The 19,758-nt window shown below is 43.7% G+C and overlaps 1 protein-coding gene across 3 annotated transcripts; it reads left to right on the top strand.

Annotated features, from left to right (window-relative positions):
• The first annotated feature begins 2,816 nt into the window (after positions 1-2,816).
• Positions 2,817-19,578, top strand: CDC23 (cell division cycle 23). Of its 3 annotated transcripts, XM_081093216.1 has the most exons (16): positions 2,817-3,198; positions 3,286-3,358; positions 5,517-5,654; positions 6,429-6,471; positions 6,969-7,074; positions 7,177-7,309; positions 11,058-11,235; positions 11,316-11,413; positions 11,558-11,639; positions 15,826-15,979; positions 16,100-16,219; positions 16,811-16,886; positions 17,215-17,276; positions 18,134-18,212; positions 18,293-18,412; positions 18,608-19,578. In XM_081093216.1, the coding sequence occupies exons 1-16, from the start codon at positions 3,038-3,040 to the stop codon at positions 18,776-18,778; spliced, it is 1,794 nt and encodes a 597-aa protein (XP_080949342.1). In that variant the 5' UTR covers positions 2,817-3,037; the 3' UTR covers positions 18,779-19,578. The 3 variants fall into 3 exon arrangements, with proteins under 3 accessions (XP_080949342.1, XP_080949343.1, XP_080949344.1); XM_081093217.1 differs by lacking the exon at positions 3,286-3,358 and having other exon boundaries at positions 3,007-3,198; XM_081093218.1 differs by lacking the exon at positions 3,286-3,358 and having other exon boundaries at positions 3,018-3,198; positions 5,521-5,654.
• Positions 19,579-19,758: the final 180 nt, after the last annotated feature.

Genomic DNA, 19,758 nt, shown 5'->3' with positions numbered 1-19,758 from the left:
TAACAAAATCATTGAAGTGTACACCTAAGATCAGTGTGCTTTTCGCATTTTATTGTGTGCATCTTGTACCTCAACCGAAATTCAAGTACAAGAAAAGCAAAAGGCCGGTGTAGCTGTTTGTTGGAGCGTTGTCTCATATGTCAAAATGTGGCAGGTTTTATTCCACATTGGGCCTTGAGTGGGAGGCAGCCGATTGATGTTTCTTCTGTCTCTGTCTCTCTGCCTGTTTGTCTCTCTGTCTGTCTCTCTTTCTGCCTCCCTTCCTCTCTCTAAAATCAATTAAAAAAAACAAAACAAAAGGAAGCTCTTGTGAGTCAAGGTTAGTAAAGTGAAAGGATTTGATTAAAAAAGAAGCTTGCAGCCTAAGTAGGGAAAAATGTATTATTGAGATATGTCAGGCAGTTAATTAATAAAAATATATGGTGTCCACCTCCCCTATTTTGTAACGTTTGTCCTATTTGTCAGTTTTCTTAAATGTGTCATTTGTATGACTTCTTTTATTATTCTAAATAAATATTCACTTCAGTAGTTAAAAAATATTAACTCCCTCCTGCCCCCCTTTGGTAGGGACTAGAGCAGTGCAGGAAAGCAGGAGTTGCCAGGTTGGGTAAGGATGGAGCCACACCCAGCTTGGAATCATGGGTAGCCTGGTGTGGGGTCCTGTGGCTGTCCTGGGGGAAGTCACCATTCTTGCCTACCCAATGGGAAGCCTGCTGCAATGAGGCTCAGCCTGTTACCCCTGCAGTGGAAGCCCTTCTGGAACATCTTGAGATAAAGAGGCTGAGCAACACAATGATGTCAGCCTGATCAATTATCCTGCTTCCTAACAGTTCTCAACAGTGACCTTGGAGGTGAGGCATCCTTAGGGGGACTTTATTGAGTAACAGGGATGAAGGACAGTGAGAAGGGGGAGTACCTAGGCTGCAAGCCCCTGATGAGCAGGGGTGGTAGGGAGGTCTCCCATTACATCCTGGGGCTATTACCTTGGGGAGATGGAATTGGACAAGCCTGCCTTTCCATTATGCAAAGAAAGGGCTTTTCAAGTAAATTTCCATTTAAGTATGAGCTTAGATCAGTAAAGATGGGGCCATAATAGCTTAGATGGTCATCACAGCTATTAAAAACACATTTTTCCCCAGTGCTCAGGCTGCTTATCATCTTCATATTCTTCATCCCCAGAAGACTATGACTCAACCTTTCCCAAGCTGCGGGGAGGCAGGTTAATGTCCATCTGTATTTTCAACTTTTTAATTCTGCCCACATCCTAGCACATGGGTCTACACTGGCAGTTGGACATTCCTCTCCCAATCTGGGACCCCTCGCTCCTTACCGCTCCTTACTGCTTGGCTCGCTGCTCCTTAGCACTGCTGTTGAGGCAGGAGAGGCTCCCGCCACCGCCACTATGCTTGCTCGCCATGAGCCAGGCTTCCAGCTGAGCTGAGTGGTGCTCCCGCTGTGGGAGCCCACTGACCACCAGGCAGCAGCTCCTGTGTTGAGCATCTGCCCCCTGGTGGTCAGTGCACGTCATAGTGACTGGTCCTTCTGCCTTAACGGTGGCTGGGCTTTTACTAGTATATATACAAATAACCCCCACCTCATAGAACAATCTTAAGAATGTATGTTTCAAATTCACATTTGCTCTCTCCCCTTTTCTTTGTGACCCTCTTAGCTTTTCCTACGCATCAGGTGAGGGGGGCTAGTTTCCTTGTTTTAAGGCTCTTCCTACAACTACCAAGCATTGGAAATTGAGCTTTCAGGGCAGGTGGCCCTCAGAGTACATCCCCCATTCTACATAGGCCACTGCCCCAACACCATTACTGGCCCAAGCTAGTGGTTCTCAAATAGGGATGATTTTGCCCCTCCTTCCCCAGGCATTTGGCAATGTCTGAGACATTTTCGGTTGTCACAGCTTAGGGGAGGAGCATGCTACCAATATCTAGTGGGTAGAGGCCAGGGATACTAAACATCTCACAATGGCACAGGACGGCCCTTCCCCATCCCCAACAAAGAACCAGTTCAAAATGTTAAGAATGCCAAAACCCTGCTGGGAAACTGACTGTCTTTCAGTCCTCGCTGGGTTTATTTGTAATAACTTCTTCCTGGTAGTAGTCCGTCCTCGCCCTTGTTTGGCCTCCAGTGTTGGGATGGTCACAGTCCTGCCATCTGCGGACCACATGGCTTTTAAGCAACCGCTCTTCTGCTCGAGCGGTTTGAAGAGTGGGTAGGGAGAGAATGGCTCCATCTGTTGGCCAGAGCAGGGATCACAACACAACCTCACATAAAATCGCTGAAAACACCCAGCTCTTTAAATGCTTGGATTCCTTTTACAAACATTCCTGCGAAATAAGCAGTCTGCTCCCCTCCAGTGACAGGTCACGACGTTTTGGGTTGATGGGGAGCAGTCCTTAACTCTGAAGCAGACGGAGGCAGCGGCAGCTCGACTAGAGGCAACGCAAGAAAGAAGGCCGGACTTGGGGCATTGAGTCTAAAGCAGCAGCATGGCGAGGTAGGAAAGACAACATGTCACCCCGGAGTTTTGCAAGGGATTGTATTCATCGAGTAGCGGGGTGGGGGCAAAGATGTAAGTTGTTCTCCAAGGATTCGTTAGACACCTGCATCATTTTGGTTCATCAGTGGCACAGGATCCGCTCGCAAACTACACTCTTTTCATCTTTAGTCCAATCACATCATCCCAAAGGTGCAGGGCACGCCCTCTTCTGCCCTCTTTCTGGCTCCTATTCCCACCTCCCGTTTTCCAGCCCACCTTTCCCAGTCCCTTATTCCTCTCAGCCACGCCCAGAGATCGTGGCTTCCCCACCCCCGTGTCCTGCTTCTAATTTTCCCGCCCCAGTAGCTCTTGGCCAATCGGGGAAGTAATGGTCTCCTCTTTCCCGGCCTCTCGGTGACGTTGTAAGAAGTGAGAGCTCTGATTGGTTGTCCCGGAGCAAGAGCGCACCAATAACAGGCAAACTTTTTTGGTGCCAGCGCACAGCTAGCATCGTCGCTGCTGATTGGCTGGAGCGGCTGAGACAGAAAGATGGCCGCGAGCCCCTCGGTAGTCCCTGTGGCCCTGACGGCGCCGGGGGTACCCATCTTGTCAGCTAGTGGCGATTTCTCAAACTTGCGGGAAATTAAAAAGCAGCTGCTACTTATCGCTGGCCTTACCCGAGAGCGAGGCCTACTGCACAGCAGCAAATGGTGAGATGCCGGGGTGGGGCGGGACCGGGCTTGGGCCCTTGGTCTTGGGGGGCTGGTGGAGCTGATTGAGTTTGCGGGGTGTTCCAGGTCCGCGGAGTTGGCCTTCTCCCTCCCGGCGTTGCCTCTAGTCGAGCTGCAGCCGCCTCCGCCTATGACAGAGGTAAGGACTGCTCCCCATCGACCCCAGAGGTAATGACTTGTCGCCGGAGGGAGCCGACTGCTTACTTCGCAGCAATGTTTGTAAAAGGAATGCGAGCATTTCAAGAGCTGGGCGTTTTAAGCGGTTTTTGTCTGTGTGGTTGTGTTGAGCTAGGAAAGATCCGGTGGTGCGTTTACTTAAGCTGAAGAGAATAAGCAAACAGTCCTCGCTTAAGATTTCAGCCCTTTAGCTTGTGTAGCCCAGCCTAGACAATGAGCCAGAATCGGAGGTTTTTACAACAGTGCGGAACTGGCTTTGGATCCGCACAGCTCTGGGTTCACGTCTCAGCCACACTAGGGACCTTCGGCAATTTAACCTCCTGAACCCGTTTCCTCATCTGTGAAATGCGGATAATGGTATTTACTTTATGGGGATATTGAGGGAATTAAAGGAGATGTGGCCCTACCTGGTTTGGCTCAGTGGACAGAGCGTCGGCCTGTGGACTGAAGGGTCCTGGTTTCGATTCCAGTCAAGGGCACATGCCCAGGTTTCGGGCTCCATCCCCAGTACAGGGCGTGCAGGAGGCAGCCAATCAATGATTCTCTCTCATCATTGATGTTTCTGTCTCTCTTTCCTTCTCCCTTCCTCTCTGAAATCAATAAAAATATATTAAAAAAAAGGAGATGTGAATATGTTTTATGTCACCTGTAGTACATGTGTTTACATAGACTATGTATCTGAGTGCTTTTCATCACAATCCGTTTTGTTACTTGATTCCTCCCTCCCTTTAAACACAATGACTATTTTTTACTCTGAAAGGTATAATGCAGCCTGGCTGGTGTGGTGCAGTTGGTTGAGTGCCCTCGGTGCACTGAAAGGTTGCTGGTCGATTCCCAGCCGGGTGGGTACATGCCCAGGTCACAGGCTTGATTCCCTGGTCCGGTGGTGCTTGTGGGAGGCAGCTGATCTCTGTTTCTCTCCTTTTCCCTCTCCCTCTCCTTCTTCCTCTCCCTCCTTCCCTCTCTCTTCCTACTTTTCTCTCTAAAATAAATAAAAACATATTTTTAAAAAGGTGTAATGTAGGTTGAGAGGGGGCAGGGGAAGAAATAAGCAAATGGTAAGTAGATATGAAAAGGGCCACCAGAATCCTAAGCTGAAGAGCCACATGTAAGACATGTTCATTCATCCAGTGAAGAAAACACTGAGTATGTTTTGGTTCCTGTTTTGTGCTGGTAATATTTGGGGCAAGAAGGATGAGGAGAATGAAATTATTAAAGTTTTAATCAACTTATCTCTAGAGTTTGGGATGTGGATTATATGTGTTTAATGTAAATATGCATTATTTCATTTTTTCACATAGAGAATTATAGCTGTATTGTAGTTTTTTGCACTAATATGTCAAAATGTTCTTGAAGTACAAAAAGTATAAGTAACTGCAGTATATTGCATTTATGTAGAAATTTAAAAGCCTGGGGAAGGAAGGGAATGCCAAATATTAATGCCAGACATTTTCTACGACTTTCTCTTTCACCTTTTCCCTCATGTCAAATCTATATTATTGGCTCCATTTACAGATGAAGAAGTGAATACTCAGAGAAGCCAAGTAACTTTCCTACTGATGTCATGAAGCCAGAAAATCAAAGAGTTAGAATTTGAATATAGGTCCCTAGTACTAAAGCCTATACAACTTCCACATTGGCAGAAACAATACAAGTTTCTGAGTGTGTTGGTTTAATATTTTACAAATTTTTTTTCCCCTCTAACTTTAAAAAAGTTGTATTTTTATTGATTTCAGAGAGGAAGGGAGAGGGAGAGAGAGCTATAGAAACATCAATGATGTGAGAAGGATGCACTGAAAGGTCACAGGTTGATTCCCGGTCTGGGTGGGTACATGCCCAGGTTATAGCCCCACGTCACCCCCCCCTCCCCCCCAAGTCATGTGCCCTGATTGGGAACCGAACCGGGATCTCCTGGTTCATAGGTCGATGTTCGACCACCAAGCCACTGTAGCTGGGCTCCCATAACTTTTTGTTTTGAAGAAAAAGTTATCTGACTTCATTATATATATGGTTTTGGGAGGAGGAAAAGGAGAGAAAAATTATTTCTTCCTACATCTTAAAATTGGATTTGAACTTTTTTGTCTTACTCCCAACCATTTATAAAAATTTGTCTCTTCTAGGAAGATGCCCAGGATATGGATGCTTACACCCTGGCCAAAGCCTACTTTGATGTTAAAGAGTACGATCGGGCAGCACATTTCCTCCATGGTTGCAATAGCAAGAAAGCCTATTTCCTGTACATGTATTCTAGATACCTGGTGAGGGCCATTTTAAGACATCATTCTACTTTGAACCAAGTGGAAAAAGTTAAACCTTTTAAATAGCATAGCAATAGCCTATTTGGTGAATGTACTTTATAAATGTTTGACAACAATAAAGAAGTCATAAAGTTAAAAAAGTAATGCTATGAAAGAAAATATTTTAAAAACTGATAATCATTATTGACAAAGGTGCGAGGCAGTAGACTCCCCCCCACGCCCCTATTTGAAGTCAGTTTGGGTAGATTATGTTAATTTGAAATACTATGACCAAGCAATTCTACTTTAAGTAACTTTAAATACCTCTGTTCATTGAAATATTTTTTTGTAATACCCCCAAAATGTGAACAACTTAAATATCCATTAGTCAAGAAATTCATTGTTAATGCTTGCCTGAAGTATTTTTTACTATAATGTTGCAAAATGATGATTTTCCCCTCTAGCACTCTCCACATTTACTGCTCCTCATTTGGCATTCTATTCTAAGCAAGAGCCTTTCCTTCTCTTTCCACTTATCTATTTACCTAGTATGGACTTAAGGATTCTTTTATTTTTAATTATTTATATAATTCATTACAGTACTTCATTATTTGGTGCTCAAATTATTCCAGATTTGACCAATGGGAGCCCCTGAATAGTTACTTAAAATTAGTGACCAATAGTAGATGCCATTTTGGTTGGATTTGGGCCCTTTAAGTAGAATCAGGCTGCTAGTTTTAGAACAGGTTCAGAATAAACTGGTCAAAAGACCTATGTTTGGATTTTCTTTTACAGTCTGGAGAAAAGAAGAAGGATGATGAAACAGTTGATAGCCTAGGTATGAACTTCTTTTTTCCCCCTTTTAGATTAAAGCAGGGGTTGCACACACAAATGCCTATAGAAGCCAGGCAGGTAGGACAAATGTGTGAAGTGGTCCGAGGAGGGCTATTGGAAATTCCATAGCACTACTGGCTGATTGTCTCCCAGCTGCAGCTGAGGGCTGCCTTGTGGCCTTGTCAAGGCTTTCTTCTCTGACTCTACTCCATTCCCTGCAACTGAAGCTGGAAATTCAGATTTCTAGTTGAGGCTTCTGATTTTTAAATGTTGATACTGATTCAAAACTTTAAAAACCTATGTGAGCCTAACAAAATATGACTGCAGACCAGTTATCAGTTGTTATTTTTTGGGGGGGAAAAAGTTGTGTAAGATATTGACCACTTGTGAGTGCTTGCTGGAAGTTTCAGGTGTAGCTGTTTGATGCCAAAAGGAATATTAGGTCTATAAAATGAAGACCAGCAGCTTTCTCTTAGATCAGAGACTTTGTTTCTTTTCTAGGCCCCCTGGAAAAAGGACAAGTGAAAAATGAGGCTCTTAGAGAATTGAGAGTGGAGCTCAGCAAAAAGCACCAAGCTCGGGAACTTGATGGTTTTGGCCTTTATCTGTAAGTGCTGGAGTAAGTTGGAACTTTCTATAACATATTCTCCTGAGCAGAAGAGAGCTGTTACAGAGCGTTACCTTCTGTGGTTGTTTCCTTCTTTCCTAGGTATGGTGTTGTGCTTCGAAAACTGGACTTGGTGAAAGAGGCCATTGATGTATTTGTGGAGGCTGCTCATGCTTTGCCTTTGCATTGGGGAGCCTGGCTAGAACTCTGTAACTTGATTACAGACAAAGAGATGGTAAGTTAAGATGAGCTATGTGGCCCTAGCTGGTTTTCTCAGTGGTTAGAGTGTCGCCTGCGATTGAAGGGTCCTGGGTTTGATTACCATCAAGGGCACATGCCCAGGTTGTGGGCTCGATTCCCACTGGGGAGCATGCAGGAGGCAGTCAGTCAATGATTCTCTCTCATCATTGATGTTTCTATCTCTCTTCCTCTCCCTTCCTCTCAGAAATCATGTTTTAAAAAGGATGAGCCATGTGAAAAAGTCTGTGCTTCAAGTTTTATATAATTCTGCAGTAATGGGTGGGTGGAGAGAGGTTTGCTAAGCCTTTGATTATATAGCTAGCTCTTTGCTCCTTCTCTGGTCTTTTTCACTGTTGGGATTTCGCTCTTCAGGTCTTCATTTGAAAGACAAATGTCTAGCTCTTGTTTGGTAGTTGCTGTTGGATTTGCATCCAATTATATTAGGACTAGAGGCCCGATGCACGAAATTCATGCAAGAGTAGGCCTTCTTTCCCCCGACTGCCGGCACCGGCTTCCCTCTGGCACCCGGGACCTGGGCTTCCCTCTAGCTGCCGGCAGGCACCCGGGACTCGGGACCCGGGCTTCCCTCACAGCCCCAGCTTTGTCCGGAAGGTCGTCTGATCTAATTAGCATATTATGCTTTTATTATTATAGACTAGAGGCCTGGTGCACAAAATTCGTGTTGGGGGGGGGGGTCCCTTGGCCTAGCTTGCACCCTCTAGCAATCTGGGACCCCTCAGGGGATGTCTGACTGCCGGTTTAGGCCCAATCCTCTGTGGGATCCCTCTCGCAATCCAGGAACACTGCTCCTAATCGCTCGCCTGCCTGCCTGCCTGATCGCCCATAACCGCCTCTGCCTCAGCCTCTGCTGTGGTGGCTTCACCTGGAATGATGTCTGGAAGGCCATTTGGCTGTCTGGTCTAATTAGCATATTACACTTTTATTTTATTTTTTTAATTTTTAATATTTTATTGATTTTTTTACAGAGAGGAAGGGAGAGGGATAGAGAGTTAGAAACATTGATGAGAGAGAAACATCAATCAGCTGCCTCCTGCACACCCCCTACTGGGGATGTGCCCGCAACCAAGGTACATGCCCTTGACCGGGATCGAACCTGGGTCCGATGAGTCCACAGGCCGATGCTCTATCCACTGAGCCAAACCGGTTAGGGCAGCATATTACACTTTTATTATTATAGATATCTTTTCATATTCATGTGTTCACATTCAAGTTTTACTGTAACTTATTTTATAGACTAAATGCTGTTACAGTTTCTCTCTTAATTTCAAAGATGCTATTATAAGAAAGGTTCCTCTGATATCAAGGATCATATTTATCCCAGCCGGTGTTGTTCAGTGGTTAACACCTATGTATGAACTAGGAGGTTATGGTTCGATTCCCCATCAAGGCACATGCTTGGGTTGCGGCTCTGTCCCCGGTGGGGGGCATGCAGTAGGCAGCCAATCGATGATTCTCTCTCATCATTGATGTTTCTATCTCTCTCTCCTTTCCCTTCCTCTCTGAAATAAATTAAAAATAGATATTTTAAGAAGGGATCATATTTAAAACATTTTAAGTCTCTGCTGAGCTCATAGGACTCAGAGAGGATACAGAGATTTGTTAATTAAGGAAATGTATATGAAATTGCTTTATAAACTGCAATCATTTTACTAGTCATTATTAGAGGATATTGTCTATACAGTTTATTTGCTGTTCTTCAGTAGTTAATGGAAATGATAGCACATTTCTTTTTGTTTGCTCTGAAGAGCCAAAGTCTGGTTGGTTTCTGCTAATAATGATATATGCTACTAAGTCTGTGTCTGAAACCTTTGTTTACTTATATTCACCTATCTAACTGCCTACTAGACTTTCATTGAAAGTTTGTTTTATCTCTGAATTCATAATACACAAAAGTAGATTTTTCATCTTACCTACCAAATTCTCTCTCCCAACTTTTTTTTTTAATATTAGTTTTTTTTATTTTTAAAAAATATATTTTTATTGATTTCAGAGAGGAAGGGAGAGGGAGAAAGAGATAGAAACATCAATGATAAGAGAGAACCATTGGTCAGCTGTCTCCTGCACACCCCCTACTGGGGATTGAGCCTGCAACCCAGGTATGTGCCCTGACTGGGAATCAAACCATGACCTCCTGGTTCATAGGTTGACATTCAACCACAGGCCAGGCTCTTTCTCTCAACTTGATAGATTCTCATTAGCATCACTATTTCTCAAGACACCCAGTCTTAATGCCTCAGAATCATATTTGCCTCTTCCCTTTCTCTTATCTCCTTTATCTATTCAACCACTAGACATGCCATGGTTTCTTTTTGTACCCATCTCTTGTTTTTGGCTTCATTTGCCATCTTGTTTATTTCCAATTTGGATTTCTTATAAGTAATATATACTTTCTATCTAGCTTTCCCATCTTTACACTTCCTTTTCCAAGCCCTTCGGCATACAGTTTCCAAATTTATTCTCAAAACACCCGTGTCATCATGATTCTCTTGCATAAAAATTCAGTGGTTTCCTATTGCATACCATTTCCTATTGCACTATAGGAACCACCCTACTATTTCAGTCTTATTTTTCCACTGCGTCCCAGCACAAAGCTTCCCTTCAAACAACCTAGTTTCATCAACCTCTTCACCCACATTCATCATAACTGTTTTTCTTTTTTTTTATGTTGTCCTTGCCTAGAATGTTCATTTTTTTCTCTTCTTCTCCCCTTTTTTCTATTCAAATCTACCCACCCTCCAAGACACCTCAAATCTTATTTATTGTTCGAAGCCTTCCTGAACTGGGCCTTTCCTCCCCATTGTGCTTGTAAATCCTATTACACTTGAAATGCCCTGTGTCCATTATTCGGTGCTGTAATAAAATTTCCCATGATAAACACCTTTAGACAAGTGATTTTCAAGCTTTTTCATCTCATGGCACACAAACCAATTACTAAAATTCTGTGGCACACTAAAAAATACAATTTTTGTCTATCTGACAAAAAAAAAAAAATAGATATAATTTTGGGTCATTCATACCAGGCGGGTATGTTGTGTTAACTCTTGTCACTTTTGTTTTTTTTTTTTTTTAATATATTTTATTGATTTTTCACAGAGAGGAAGGGAGAGAGATAGAGAGTTAGAAACATCGATGAGAGAGAAACATCGATCAGCTGCCTCCTGCACATCTCCTACTGGGGATGTGCCCGCAACCAAGGTACATGCCCTTGACCAGAATCGAACCTGGGACCTTTCAGTCCGCAGGCCGACGCTCTATCCACTGAGCCAAACCGGTTTCGGCTCTTGTCACTTTTTTTATTTGACTGTCTAAGGCAGGAATGGGCAAACTTTTTGACTCGAGGGCCACAATGGGTTCTTAAACTGGACCAGAGGGCCGGAACAAAAGCATGGATGGAGTGTTTGTGTGAACTAATATAAATTCAAACTAAACATCATTACATAAAAGGGTACGGTCTTTTTTTTCAATAGTTTTATTCATTTCAAACGGGCCGGATCCGGCCTGCGGGCCGTAGTTTGCCCACGGCTGGTCTAAGGGAAAAGGGGTCAGTGCCCCTGACTAAATAGTCAGGTGTTGCACATTTTAAAAATTCTTTTGGCATAACACTGTGCCTCTTGTGGCACACTGGTTGAAAATCGCTGCTTTAGACAATAAAAATAGTTCCTGATGTTCTTTTGGGAGAGGTCAAAATATATTAAGTGTGTTCCTCTCTCTCCTGCTGCCAGCTGAAGTTCCTGTCTTTGCCAGACACCTGGATGAAAGAGTTTTTTCTGGCTCATATATACACAGAATTGCAGTTGATAGAGGAGGCCCTGCAAAAGTATCAGAATCTCATTGATGTGGGCTTTTCTAAGAGCTCTTATATTGTTTCCCAAATTGCAGTTGCCTATCACAATATCAGAGGTAAGTGAACAAGGACAATGAAATTCTTCAAAACCTGAAAGTATCACTGTGTTGTTTTCTGAACTATGTTCTTTCTGCAGATATTGATAAAGCCCTCTCTATTTTTAATGAGCTAAGGAAACAAGACCCTTATAGGATTGAGAATATGGATACATTCTCCAACCTTCTTTATGTCAGGGTGAGCTGCTTCCTTTACTTGGACTTGATTAAGCTCTTTTGTGCTTTCATCTGGGTTGGATTGTCACCCAGTTGCATTAACTACAAGAAAAATAATTTAAGAGGTTCATTTTTCATGCTTAGACTGTCTTTTCTTTTCTTCCAGAGCATGAAATCTGAGTTGAGTTATCTGGCTCACAACCTCTGTGAGATTGATAAATATCGTGTAGAAACTTGCTGTGTAATTGGTAAGAATCATTATTCTTTTTCTTTTAAGATTTACCTTTATTGTAAATAATACAAGTATAAAAATAACAACAGTATAAAAGTGTCAAAGGTAACAAAATTATATACAGTAGAATGTGAAAGCTCACTATAACCCCATCCCCAAGATTGTTTGGAGAACGTGACTCCAGAATATTTTTCTGTGTGAATACAAAAAATATGTGTGTGCAAGTGTGTGTGTACAGTTTGTTTGTAAAAACTATATCATTATACACACTGCTTTGTAACTTCCTTTTTTTTAACTTAATATATCTTTTTCTTTTTTTATTGTAGTACATCTAGATTTTTATTATTTTTAATAGTGATCTAATATGTTTTTTGATCTAATATTTTATTATATAGATGTGCCATCATTTTACTTAATATACAAATTGCTTTAGGAAACATTTTTGTATGTGTACATTTATTTTTGCATGTTAATGCAATTATTTCTGTATAATAAGCAGTAAAAGACTGGATCAAAAGTGTATATATATATTTTAAACTTTAGTACTACTAAAAAGTTTGTAAGGCCTTAGCTGGTGTGGCTCAGTTGGTTGGGTGTCATCCTGTGCATCAAGAGGTTGCTGGTTGGCCTAACTGGTTTGGCTCAGTGGATAGAGCATCGGCCTGCGGACTGAAGGGTCCCGGGTTCGATTCCAGTCAAGGGCATGTACCTTGGTTGCAGGCACATCCCCAGTGGGGGGTGTGCAGGAGGCAGCTGATCGATGTTTCTCTCTCATCGATGTTTCTAACTCTCTATCCCTCTCCTTTCCTCTCTGTAAAAATTCAATGAAATATATTTTTAAAAAAAGAAAAAGAGGTTGCTGGTTGGATTCCCAGTCAGGGCACATGCCCTGGTTGTAGGCTTTAACCCTAATTGGGTGTATGCAGGAGACAACTGATGGATGTTCTCTCTCTCCTTCTCTTAAAAAGAAAAATTTGTAAGAATTTCCAATCCTATGAAAAGAGATGAGAGTACCTGTTTCTCTGTATTGGGGTGTCTCAATCTTGGCATTAATGACACTTTGGGGGTAGCAATATTTTTGTGGAGGGCTGTCCTATGCATTGTAGGGTATTAGCAGTATCCTTAGCTTCTACCCACTGCTCCCTCCTCCTAGTTGTGCTGATAAAAAATATTTACAGGTGCCCTACTCAGTTTAGCACAGTGGATACAGCGTAGGTCTGTGGACTGAAGGGTCCCCCGTCTGATTCTGGTCAAGGGCATATGCCTGGGGTTGCAGGCTCGATCCCCAGTAGGAAGTGTGCAGGAGGCAGCCCATCAATGATTCTCATTATTGATGGTTTTTTCTCTCTCTCTCTCTCCCCCTCTCCATTCCTCTCTGAAATAAATAAAAATATATTTAAAAAAATATTTGCAGTATTGCCAAATAACCTCTTGGGTCAGAATCATCTCTGGTTACGAACCATGGTCCTATGTCAGTGATGGCGAACCTTTTGAGCTTGGCGTGTCAGCATTTTGAAAAACCCTAACTTAACTCTGGTGCCGTGTCACATATAGAAATTTTTTGATATTTGCAACCATAGTAAAACAAAGACTCATATTTTTGATATTTATTTTATATATTTAAATGCCATTTATTTATTTACTAGAGGCCCGGTGCACAAAAATTTGTGCACTCGGGGGGGCAGGGGGGTCCCTCAGCCTGGCCTGTGCCCTCTCACAGTCTGGGACCCCTCGGGAGATAACACCCTGCAGGCTTAGGCCTGCTCCCGGGTGGCACAGGGCAGGCCCAATCCCTAGGTGCAGCCCCTGGTCGGGCTCAGAGCAGGGCCGATTGGGGAGTTGGGGCGCCGCCCCCTGTCATGCACAGAGCATGGCGTATTGGGAGGTTGTGATGCCACCCTCAGTCATGCTCAGGGTAGGGCCGATTGGGGGGTTGGGGCACCGCCCCCTGCCACACTCAAGGCAGGGTCGATGGGGAGGTTGTGGCGCCACCCCCTGTCACGCACAGAGCAGGGCCCATCAGGGGGGTTGGGGCTCCTTACCCTGTCACGCACAGAGCAGGGTCAATCAGGGGGTTGGGGAGCTCCCCCCGTCACGCACAGAGCAGGGCCGATCAGGGGGTTGAGGAGCTCCCCCTGTCACTCACAGAGTAGGGCCGATAGGGGAGTTGGGGCACCGCTCCCTGTCACACACAGAGCAGGGCGGATCAGGGGGTTGGGGCGCCGCCACTCTCACACTCAGGGCAGGGCCGATGGGGAGGTTATGGCTCTACCCTGTCACACACAGAGCAGGGCCCGTGGGGGTTGGGGGGGTTGGGGCGCTGCACCCTGTCACACACAGAGCAGGGCCGATCAGGGGGTTGGGGCACCGCACCCTGTCACACACACAGCCGCAGGGCGATCAGGGGGTTGGGGAGCTCCCCTGTATCAGGCACAAAGCAGGGCTGATCAGGAGGTTGGGGCGCCTTCCCCTGTCACGAACAGAGCAGGGCAGATAGGGAGGTTGTGGCCCCGCCCCCTGTCACACACAGAGCCGCAGGGCGATCAGGGGGTTTGGGCGCTGCCCCCTGTCAAGCTGATCCTGGTGCCAGGAGGCCTCTCGGCTCCGCTGATCCCGGTGCTGGGAGGCCTCGCGGCTCCGCTGATCCTGGTGCTGGGAGGCATATTACCCTTTTACTATATAGGATAGAGGCCTGGTGCATGGGTGGGGCTGGCTGGTTTGCCCTGAAGGGTGTCCTGGATCAGGGTGGGGGTCCCCACTGGGGTGCCTGGCCAGCCTGGGTGAGGGGATGATGGCTGTTTGCAGCTGGTCACACACCCTTCAGGGTTGGGGTCCCCACTGGGGTGCCTGGCCAGTCTGGGTGAGGGGCTGAGGGCTGAAGCTCCCAACTGCTCCTTTTTTTCTTTTTTTTTATTCTGGGCCAGCTTTAGCTCTGGCTCCAGCTCTGAGGCCTCTGCTGCTGAAAGCAGGTATCTGGTTTGTTTGGGTTCTATAATGGAAACAATGTATAACTCCAGCTCTGAGATCCCGGCTCGCTGAAAGCAGGTTTCTGGGGTTTTGTTTAGCTTCTATATTTGTTACAATGTTTCAAACTGCACGCTCAGAGGCCGGCAAGGCAGGCGGGGAACGTTGGTTTCTTCCGTCACTGAAGCAAGCAAGCCTCATGTTCGTTTCAAGCTGCCTGGCTGCCGGCCGCCATCTTGGCTGGCAGTTAATTTGCATATCGCCCTGATTAGCCAATGGGAAGGGTAGCGGTCATACGCTAATTACCATGTTTCTCTTTTATTAGATAGGATTATAAATATATTTTGTTGATTTTTTACAGAGAGGAAGGGAGAGGGATAGAAAATTAGAAACATCTATGAGAGAGAAACATCCGTCAGCTGCCTCCTGCACACTCCCTACTGGGTATGTGCCTGCAACCAAGGTACATGCCCTTGACCGGAATCAAACCTGGGACCCTTAAGTCCGCAGGCCGATGCTCTATCCACTGAGCCAAACCGGTTTCGGCTGACTTGCTTTTTTCAAGACCAATGATAATATAACTGCTTTGATTCCTGAGGGAGAGCAGAGCTCAGAACTCTACCTTTTTCACCCTTGAGGTATCCTAGCAATATAGTTGGAAAACCAAAATATAAAGCTTACTCTAAAAATGTCCTACCCTTTAAGAAAATATGTGGATAAATGCTATATCCAGATAAAATAAAATGAAGAAAAACTCGCAATGTTAGGGAACACTTTTTTTTTTTTAAGCCAGAATGTGTGATAAATGATATATATTTCCCAAAGGACCGATGGCATTTCCCTTATGTACAGTTTGGCTGTTCTACAAGGAATTTGGGGGAATGAGTTATGGTTTCATGTCCACTCTGTGGAATGCTATTTTAGTGGACTTTTATTTCTTACTTAATTTTTTGTTAATCCTCACCTGAGGATATTTTTCTTTTGATTTTTAGAGAGAGTGGAAGGGAGGGGGAGAGACAGAGAAAAACATTGATGTGAAAGACAAAGATCGATGTGAGAGAGGCACATTGATTGGTTGCCTCCCCCAGGGGCCCTGACTGGGCCAGTGATCAGAACCGAACCCAGGAGCCTTTAGTCTGTGGGCTGATGCTCTGTCCTCTGAACAAAACCAGCTAGGGCAGTGAACTTTTATTTTTATCTTTCTAATTGTTCATATTTTTTGTTTGTTTTTCAATCAGGCAATTATTATAGTTTGCGTTCTCAGCATGAGAAAGCAGCCTTATATTTCCAAAGAGCCTTGAAATTGAATCCTCGGTATCTTGGGGCCTGGACACTAATGGGACATGAGTACATGGAAATGAAGAACACATCTGCTGCTATTCAGGCTTACAGGTGAGCTCCTAGTTGTGAGGTTAGGTAGAGCTGATTGCTGTGTTGTTAGGAGCCTCTTTTGAGCCTGCAAGTTGCTAACTTTGATTCTGCTGTCTTACCAGTCTATCTTCCATTTCTTAGACATGCCATTGAGGTAAATAAGCGGGACTACAGAGCCTGGTATGGCCTTGGGCAGACCTATGAAATCCTTAAGATGCCATTTTACTGCCTTTATTATTATAGACGGGCCCATCAGCTTCGGTAAGTCTGGCCACTTGACAATGTGTTTGTTTTGGGGAGTGCTGACACTTTTCTCTCTCTTTTGATGGCTACTGAGTGACTAACTGGCGGGTAGTGTATAGAGCGTGGATATACTGGCCAAAGGGATGATTCATGTCCTGGATGGAAAGGAGCAAGATGGTGTGAGATTTCATCATGCTACTCAGAATGGTGTGCAATTTAAAATTTAAGAACTGTTTAGCCCTAGCCGGTTTGGCTCAATGGATAGAGCGTTTGCCTGCGGACTGAAGGGTCGCAGGTTCAGTTCTGGCCAAGGGCATATGCCTGGGTTGCGGGCTTGATCCCCAGTAGGGGGGCAGCCAGTCGGTGATTTTCTCTCATCATTGATGTTTCTCTCTCTCTATCCTTCTCCCTTCCTCTCTAAAATCAATAAAGATATACTTAAAAAAAAAAAAAGAACTGTTTATTTCTGAAATTGTCCATGTAATATTTTCGGACTGCAGTTGACTGTGGAAAGTGAAACCTCGAATAAAGGGGATCACTACAGTAGTGGTGGTGGTGGACTTTAGTTATCTATAAGTCTTTGCTTACACTACTACTATTTTCTCTCAGGCCCAATGACTCTCGTATGCTGGTTGCTTTAGGAGAATGTTATGAGAAACTCAATCAACTTGTGGAAGCCAAAAAGGTATCTGAGATTGAGCCCTTGAGAATTGAGTGGTAATCTCCTGCTTGGAGGAAGGGTGGGGCTATCTGTGCTCTGTAACTTCTCTTCATTCTGGTGTCTCTACATGTGGAAATAGGAATATTTAGAGGTACATAATGGGCTAAAAAGCAAAGCTTGGGTGACATCATCTGTGGGAATGTCAGTATGTAGCCTGGACCTATCAGATTTAGTAAAAATGCCTGCATCCTGCAAATCTGAAGTTCTGGGAGGCTTGCAGGACTTGAGCCTTTGTGTGATTAGTCATGGCACCTGGGCAATGGTCAAAGTGACAAGTTTATTTTTTTGGCAGTGTTATTGGCGAGCTTACGCTGTGGGAGATGTGGAGAAAATGGCTCTGGTGAAACTTGCAAAGTGAGTGAAAGGAGTAAAACGCTATTGATATTTCTTTTGGCTTCTCTGGTATGGTGGGTGAGCCTTCTATCCATCATCCTACATGAATGTGGGATGTAGCAGCGTGTATGAATATTGATCTGAAAATTTAGCCATTTGACTTGAGAGAATGACACTTCTCTTTAAACAGGGAATTGCTTTCCTATTAGGCAAGGGACCAAGAATGAATGAAAGGAATGAAATGAAATTTTTATGTCAGAGCAGTCTAGGAAAACTAAGTACTGATCTCCTAATAAGGACTAAGAAAATAAGGAATAATTCAGAAATAGTAGGCAAAGAGGTTCTTAAATATAATTTTATTCATGCCAGTTCTTTTCTGGTTTATTAGGAAAAAAACCTGAATTACTTGTTATCTTTTTAAAAAATCTTACTCTCTCCATTACCAGTAGCAGAGTAATGATTCTAAGCCAGTGATGGCGAACCTATGACACGTGTGTCAGAGGTGACACGCGAACTCATTCTTTTGATTTTTCTTTGTTAAATGGCATTTAAATATATAAAATAAATATCAAAAATATAAATCTTTGTTTTACTATGGTTGCAAATATCAAAAAATTTCTGTATGTGACACGGCACCAGAATTAAGTTAGGGTTTTTCAAAATGCTGACACACCGAGTTCGCCATCACTATTCTAAGCTTTGACAAAACCTCGCTTCTGGGCACTAATACTATTCTGGGTCCCAGTGTGCCATTTATGTAAAAATTTGTCCTTGTCAGTGTGTTGTCATTTTGTTGGTGTTAATCATGGGCTGTTACTATTTATCATTATTTAGGCTTTGAGATCTGATTTGTACTTAAAGACCAATTTCTTTTGTAGGCTTCATGAACAGTTGACTGAGTCAGAACAGGCTGCTCAATGTTACATCAAATATATCCAAGATATCTATACCTGTGGGGTATGTGTCCTGGACAGGAGGACTGGGTTGCTGATCTTATTATTCTTATCACCTTAGTCATCTCTGCTTTCCTTATCTAGGAAATAGTGGAACACTTGGAGGAGAGCACAGCTTTCCGCTATCTGGCCCAGTACTATTTTAAGTGCAAACTGTGGGATGAAGCTTCAACTTGTGCCCAAAAGTGTTGTGCATTCAATGATGTGAGTATCAGTTATTTAATAGTTTGGATTTGGGGCTCGAACATATAATCTTTACCATGATATGGGAGTAGAAAGTGGATAAGAAGGTAAGTGGGAAGGCTACCTTGATTTGTGAAACTTACATGAGTATTTTAGAACCTGTTTTTGAGAATATCCTTGGACATATTTTCAAATAGTTCCCTGACTTTGTTTCAGACCCGAGAAGAAGGTAAGGCCTTGCTCCGGCAAATCCTGCAGCTTCGGAACCAAGGAGAGACTCCTTCCGCTGAGATGCCTGCACCCTTTTTCCTACCTGCATCACTGTCTGCTAACAATACTCCTACACGCAGAGTTTCTCCACTCAACCTGTCTTCAGTCACACCATAGTTGACTATTTTCAAGCTAGCACATTGCCAGACCGATGTTAAGCCTTACCTCCATGTAAAAAAATGGCCATGTCTGTTCTTCCAAGGATCTTAGCTCTTTTTGTGTATACAGACGGAAACAGCTCCTTGGGGAGAGTTTATAGAATCACCTTTAGAGTAGACTGACAGAAGAATCCTGGCAGGAAACAGACACTGTCTTTTGCCAGTTAGAAGCACTTCTTCCTTATGTTCATAGTAGCTACAGAGCTTGGCCTTCTTCCCAGATTCTCTCCACCCCAACCCACCCCCAAACATCCTTGTACTAGCACTTTAGCACAGGCAAGGCTACAAGAACAGTTTTAATGCTGCTGGGAGTGGATGGTTTCCTGAGAAGTGAGGAAAGGAGAAAAGTTTGTGATTCGATCCTCTGCTGACAGTAGGGGCACTGGATACCCTAGCAAGGTTAGGGCACTGGGTAGACATGATCTTATTCTTGGATTTGCTGAGCATGACTGTTCTGTCAGATTAGGTTTAAATGAAGTAAAATTATACATTTGTTCTTATTCTAGGGAGACATTCTTCCAAAACATGGTTTTGAAGAGTCTCCTAGAATATTTCAAATTCGAAGAAACTTACTGGAGTTGAATAGAAGGGGCAAACATAATCACACGGAGCATGAAGGCCCCTACCAAGAGCAAAAGATGTCTAGTTATCTATATCCCCAACAAAAGCAAAGTAAGGATACAGGATTACAGATAATCTCATGGCCATTTGGAGATAACTTTTTATAACTACAGACAAGAATAAACTAATTTCAAGCTGGTCTGTTTTAATATTTTTGATGTAACTGTCTTTTTTTCAGGCTAGACAAGGTAAAGGGAATCATTGTTAGTGTGCTCTTAGAGGGTTTCAGGCCTTTGCATGCGTATTTAGTAGGAGGAATATGCTGTGGTTATTTATGTATGCTGCAATGAATTTGTACAGATGTTATGAATTATTCTG

The sequence above is a fragment of the Myotis nattereri genome (assembly GCF_964212035.1).
Source record: "Myotis nattereri genome assembly, chromosome: 5".
NCBI lineage: Eukaryota > Metazoa > Chordata > Mammalia > Chiroptera > Vespertilionidae > Myotis > Myotis nattereri.
This window is presented reverse-complemented; position numbering and strand designations above follow the sequence as displayed.

Coding starts and splice junctions, on each gene's coding strand:
- CDC23 (XM_081093216.1), top strand. CDS start 3,038: ATGGCCGCGAGCCCCTCGGTAGTCCCTGTGGCCCTGACGGCGCCGGGG. Junction 11,640..15,825: donor AGAAACTTGCTGTGTAATTG/GTAAGAATCATT, acceptor TTTTTCAATCAG/GCAATTATTATAGTTTGCGT. Junction 17,277..18,133: donor GCTCTGGTGAAACTTGCAAA/GTGAGTGAAAGG, acceptor TTTCTTTTGTAG/GCTTCATGAACAGTTGACTG.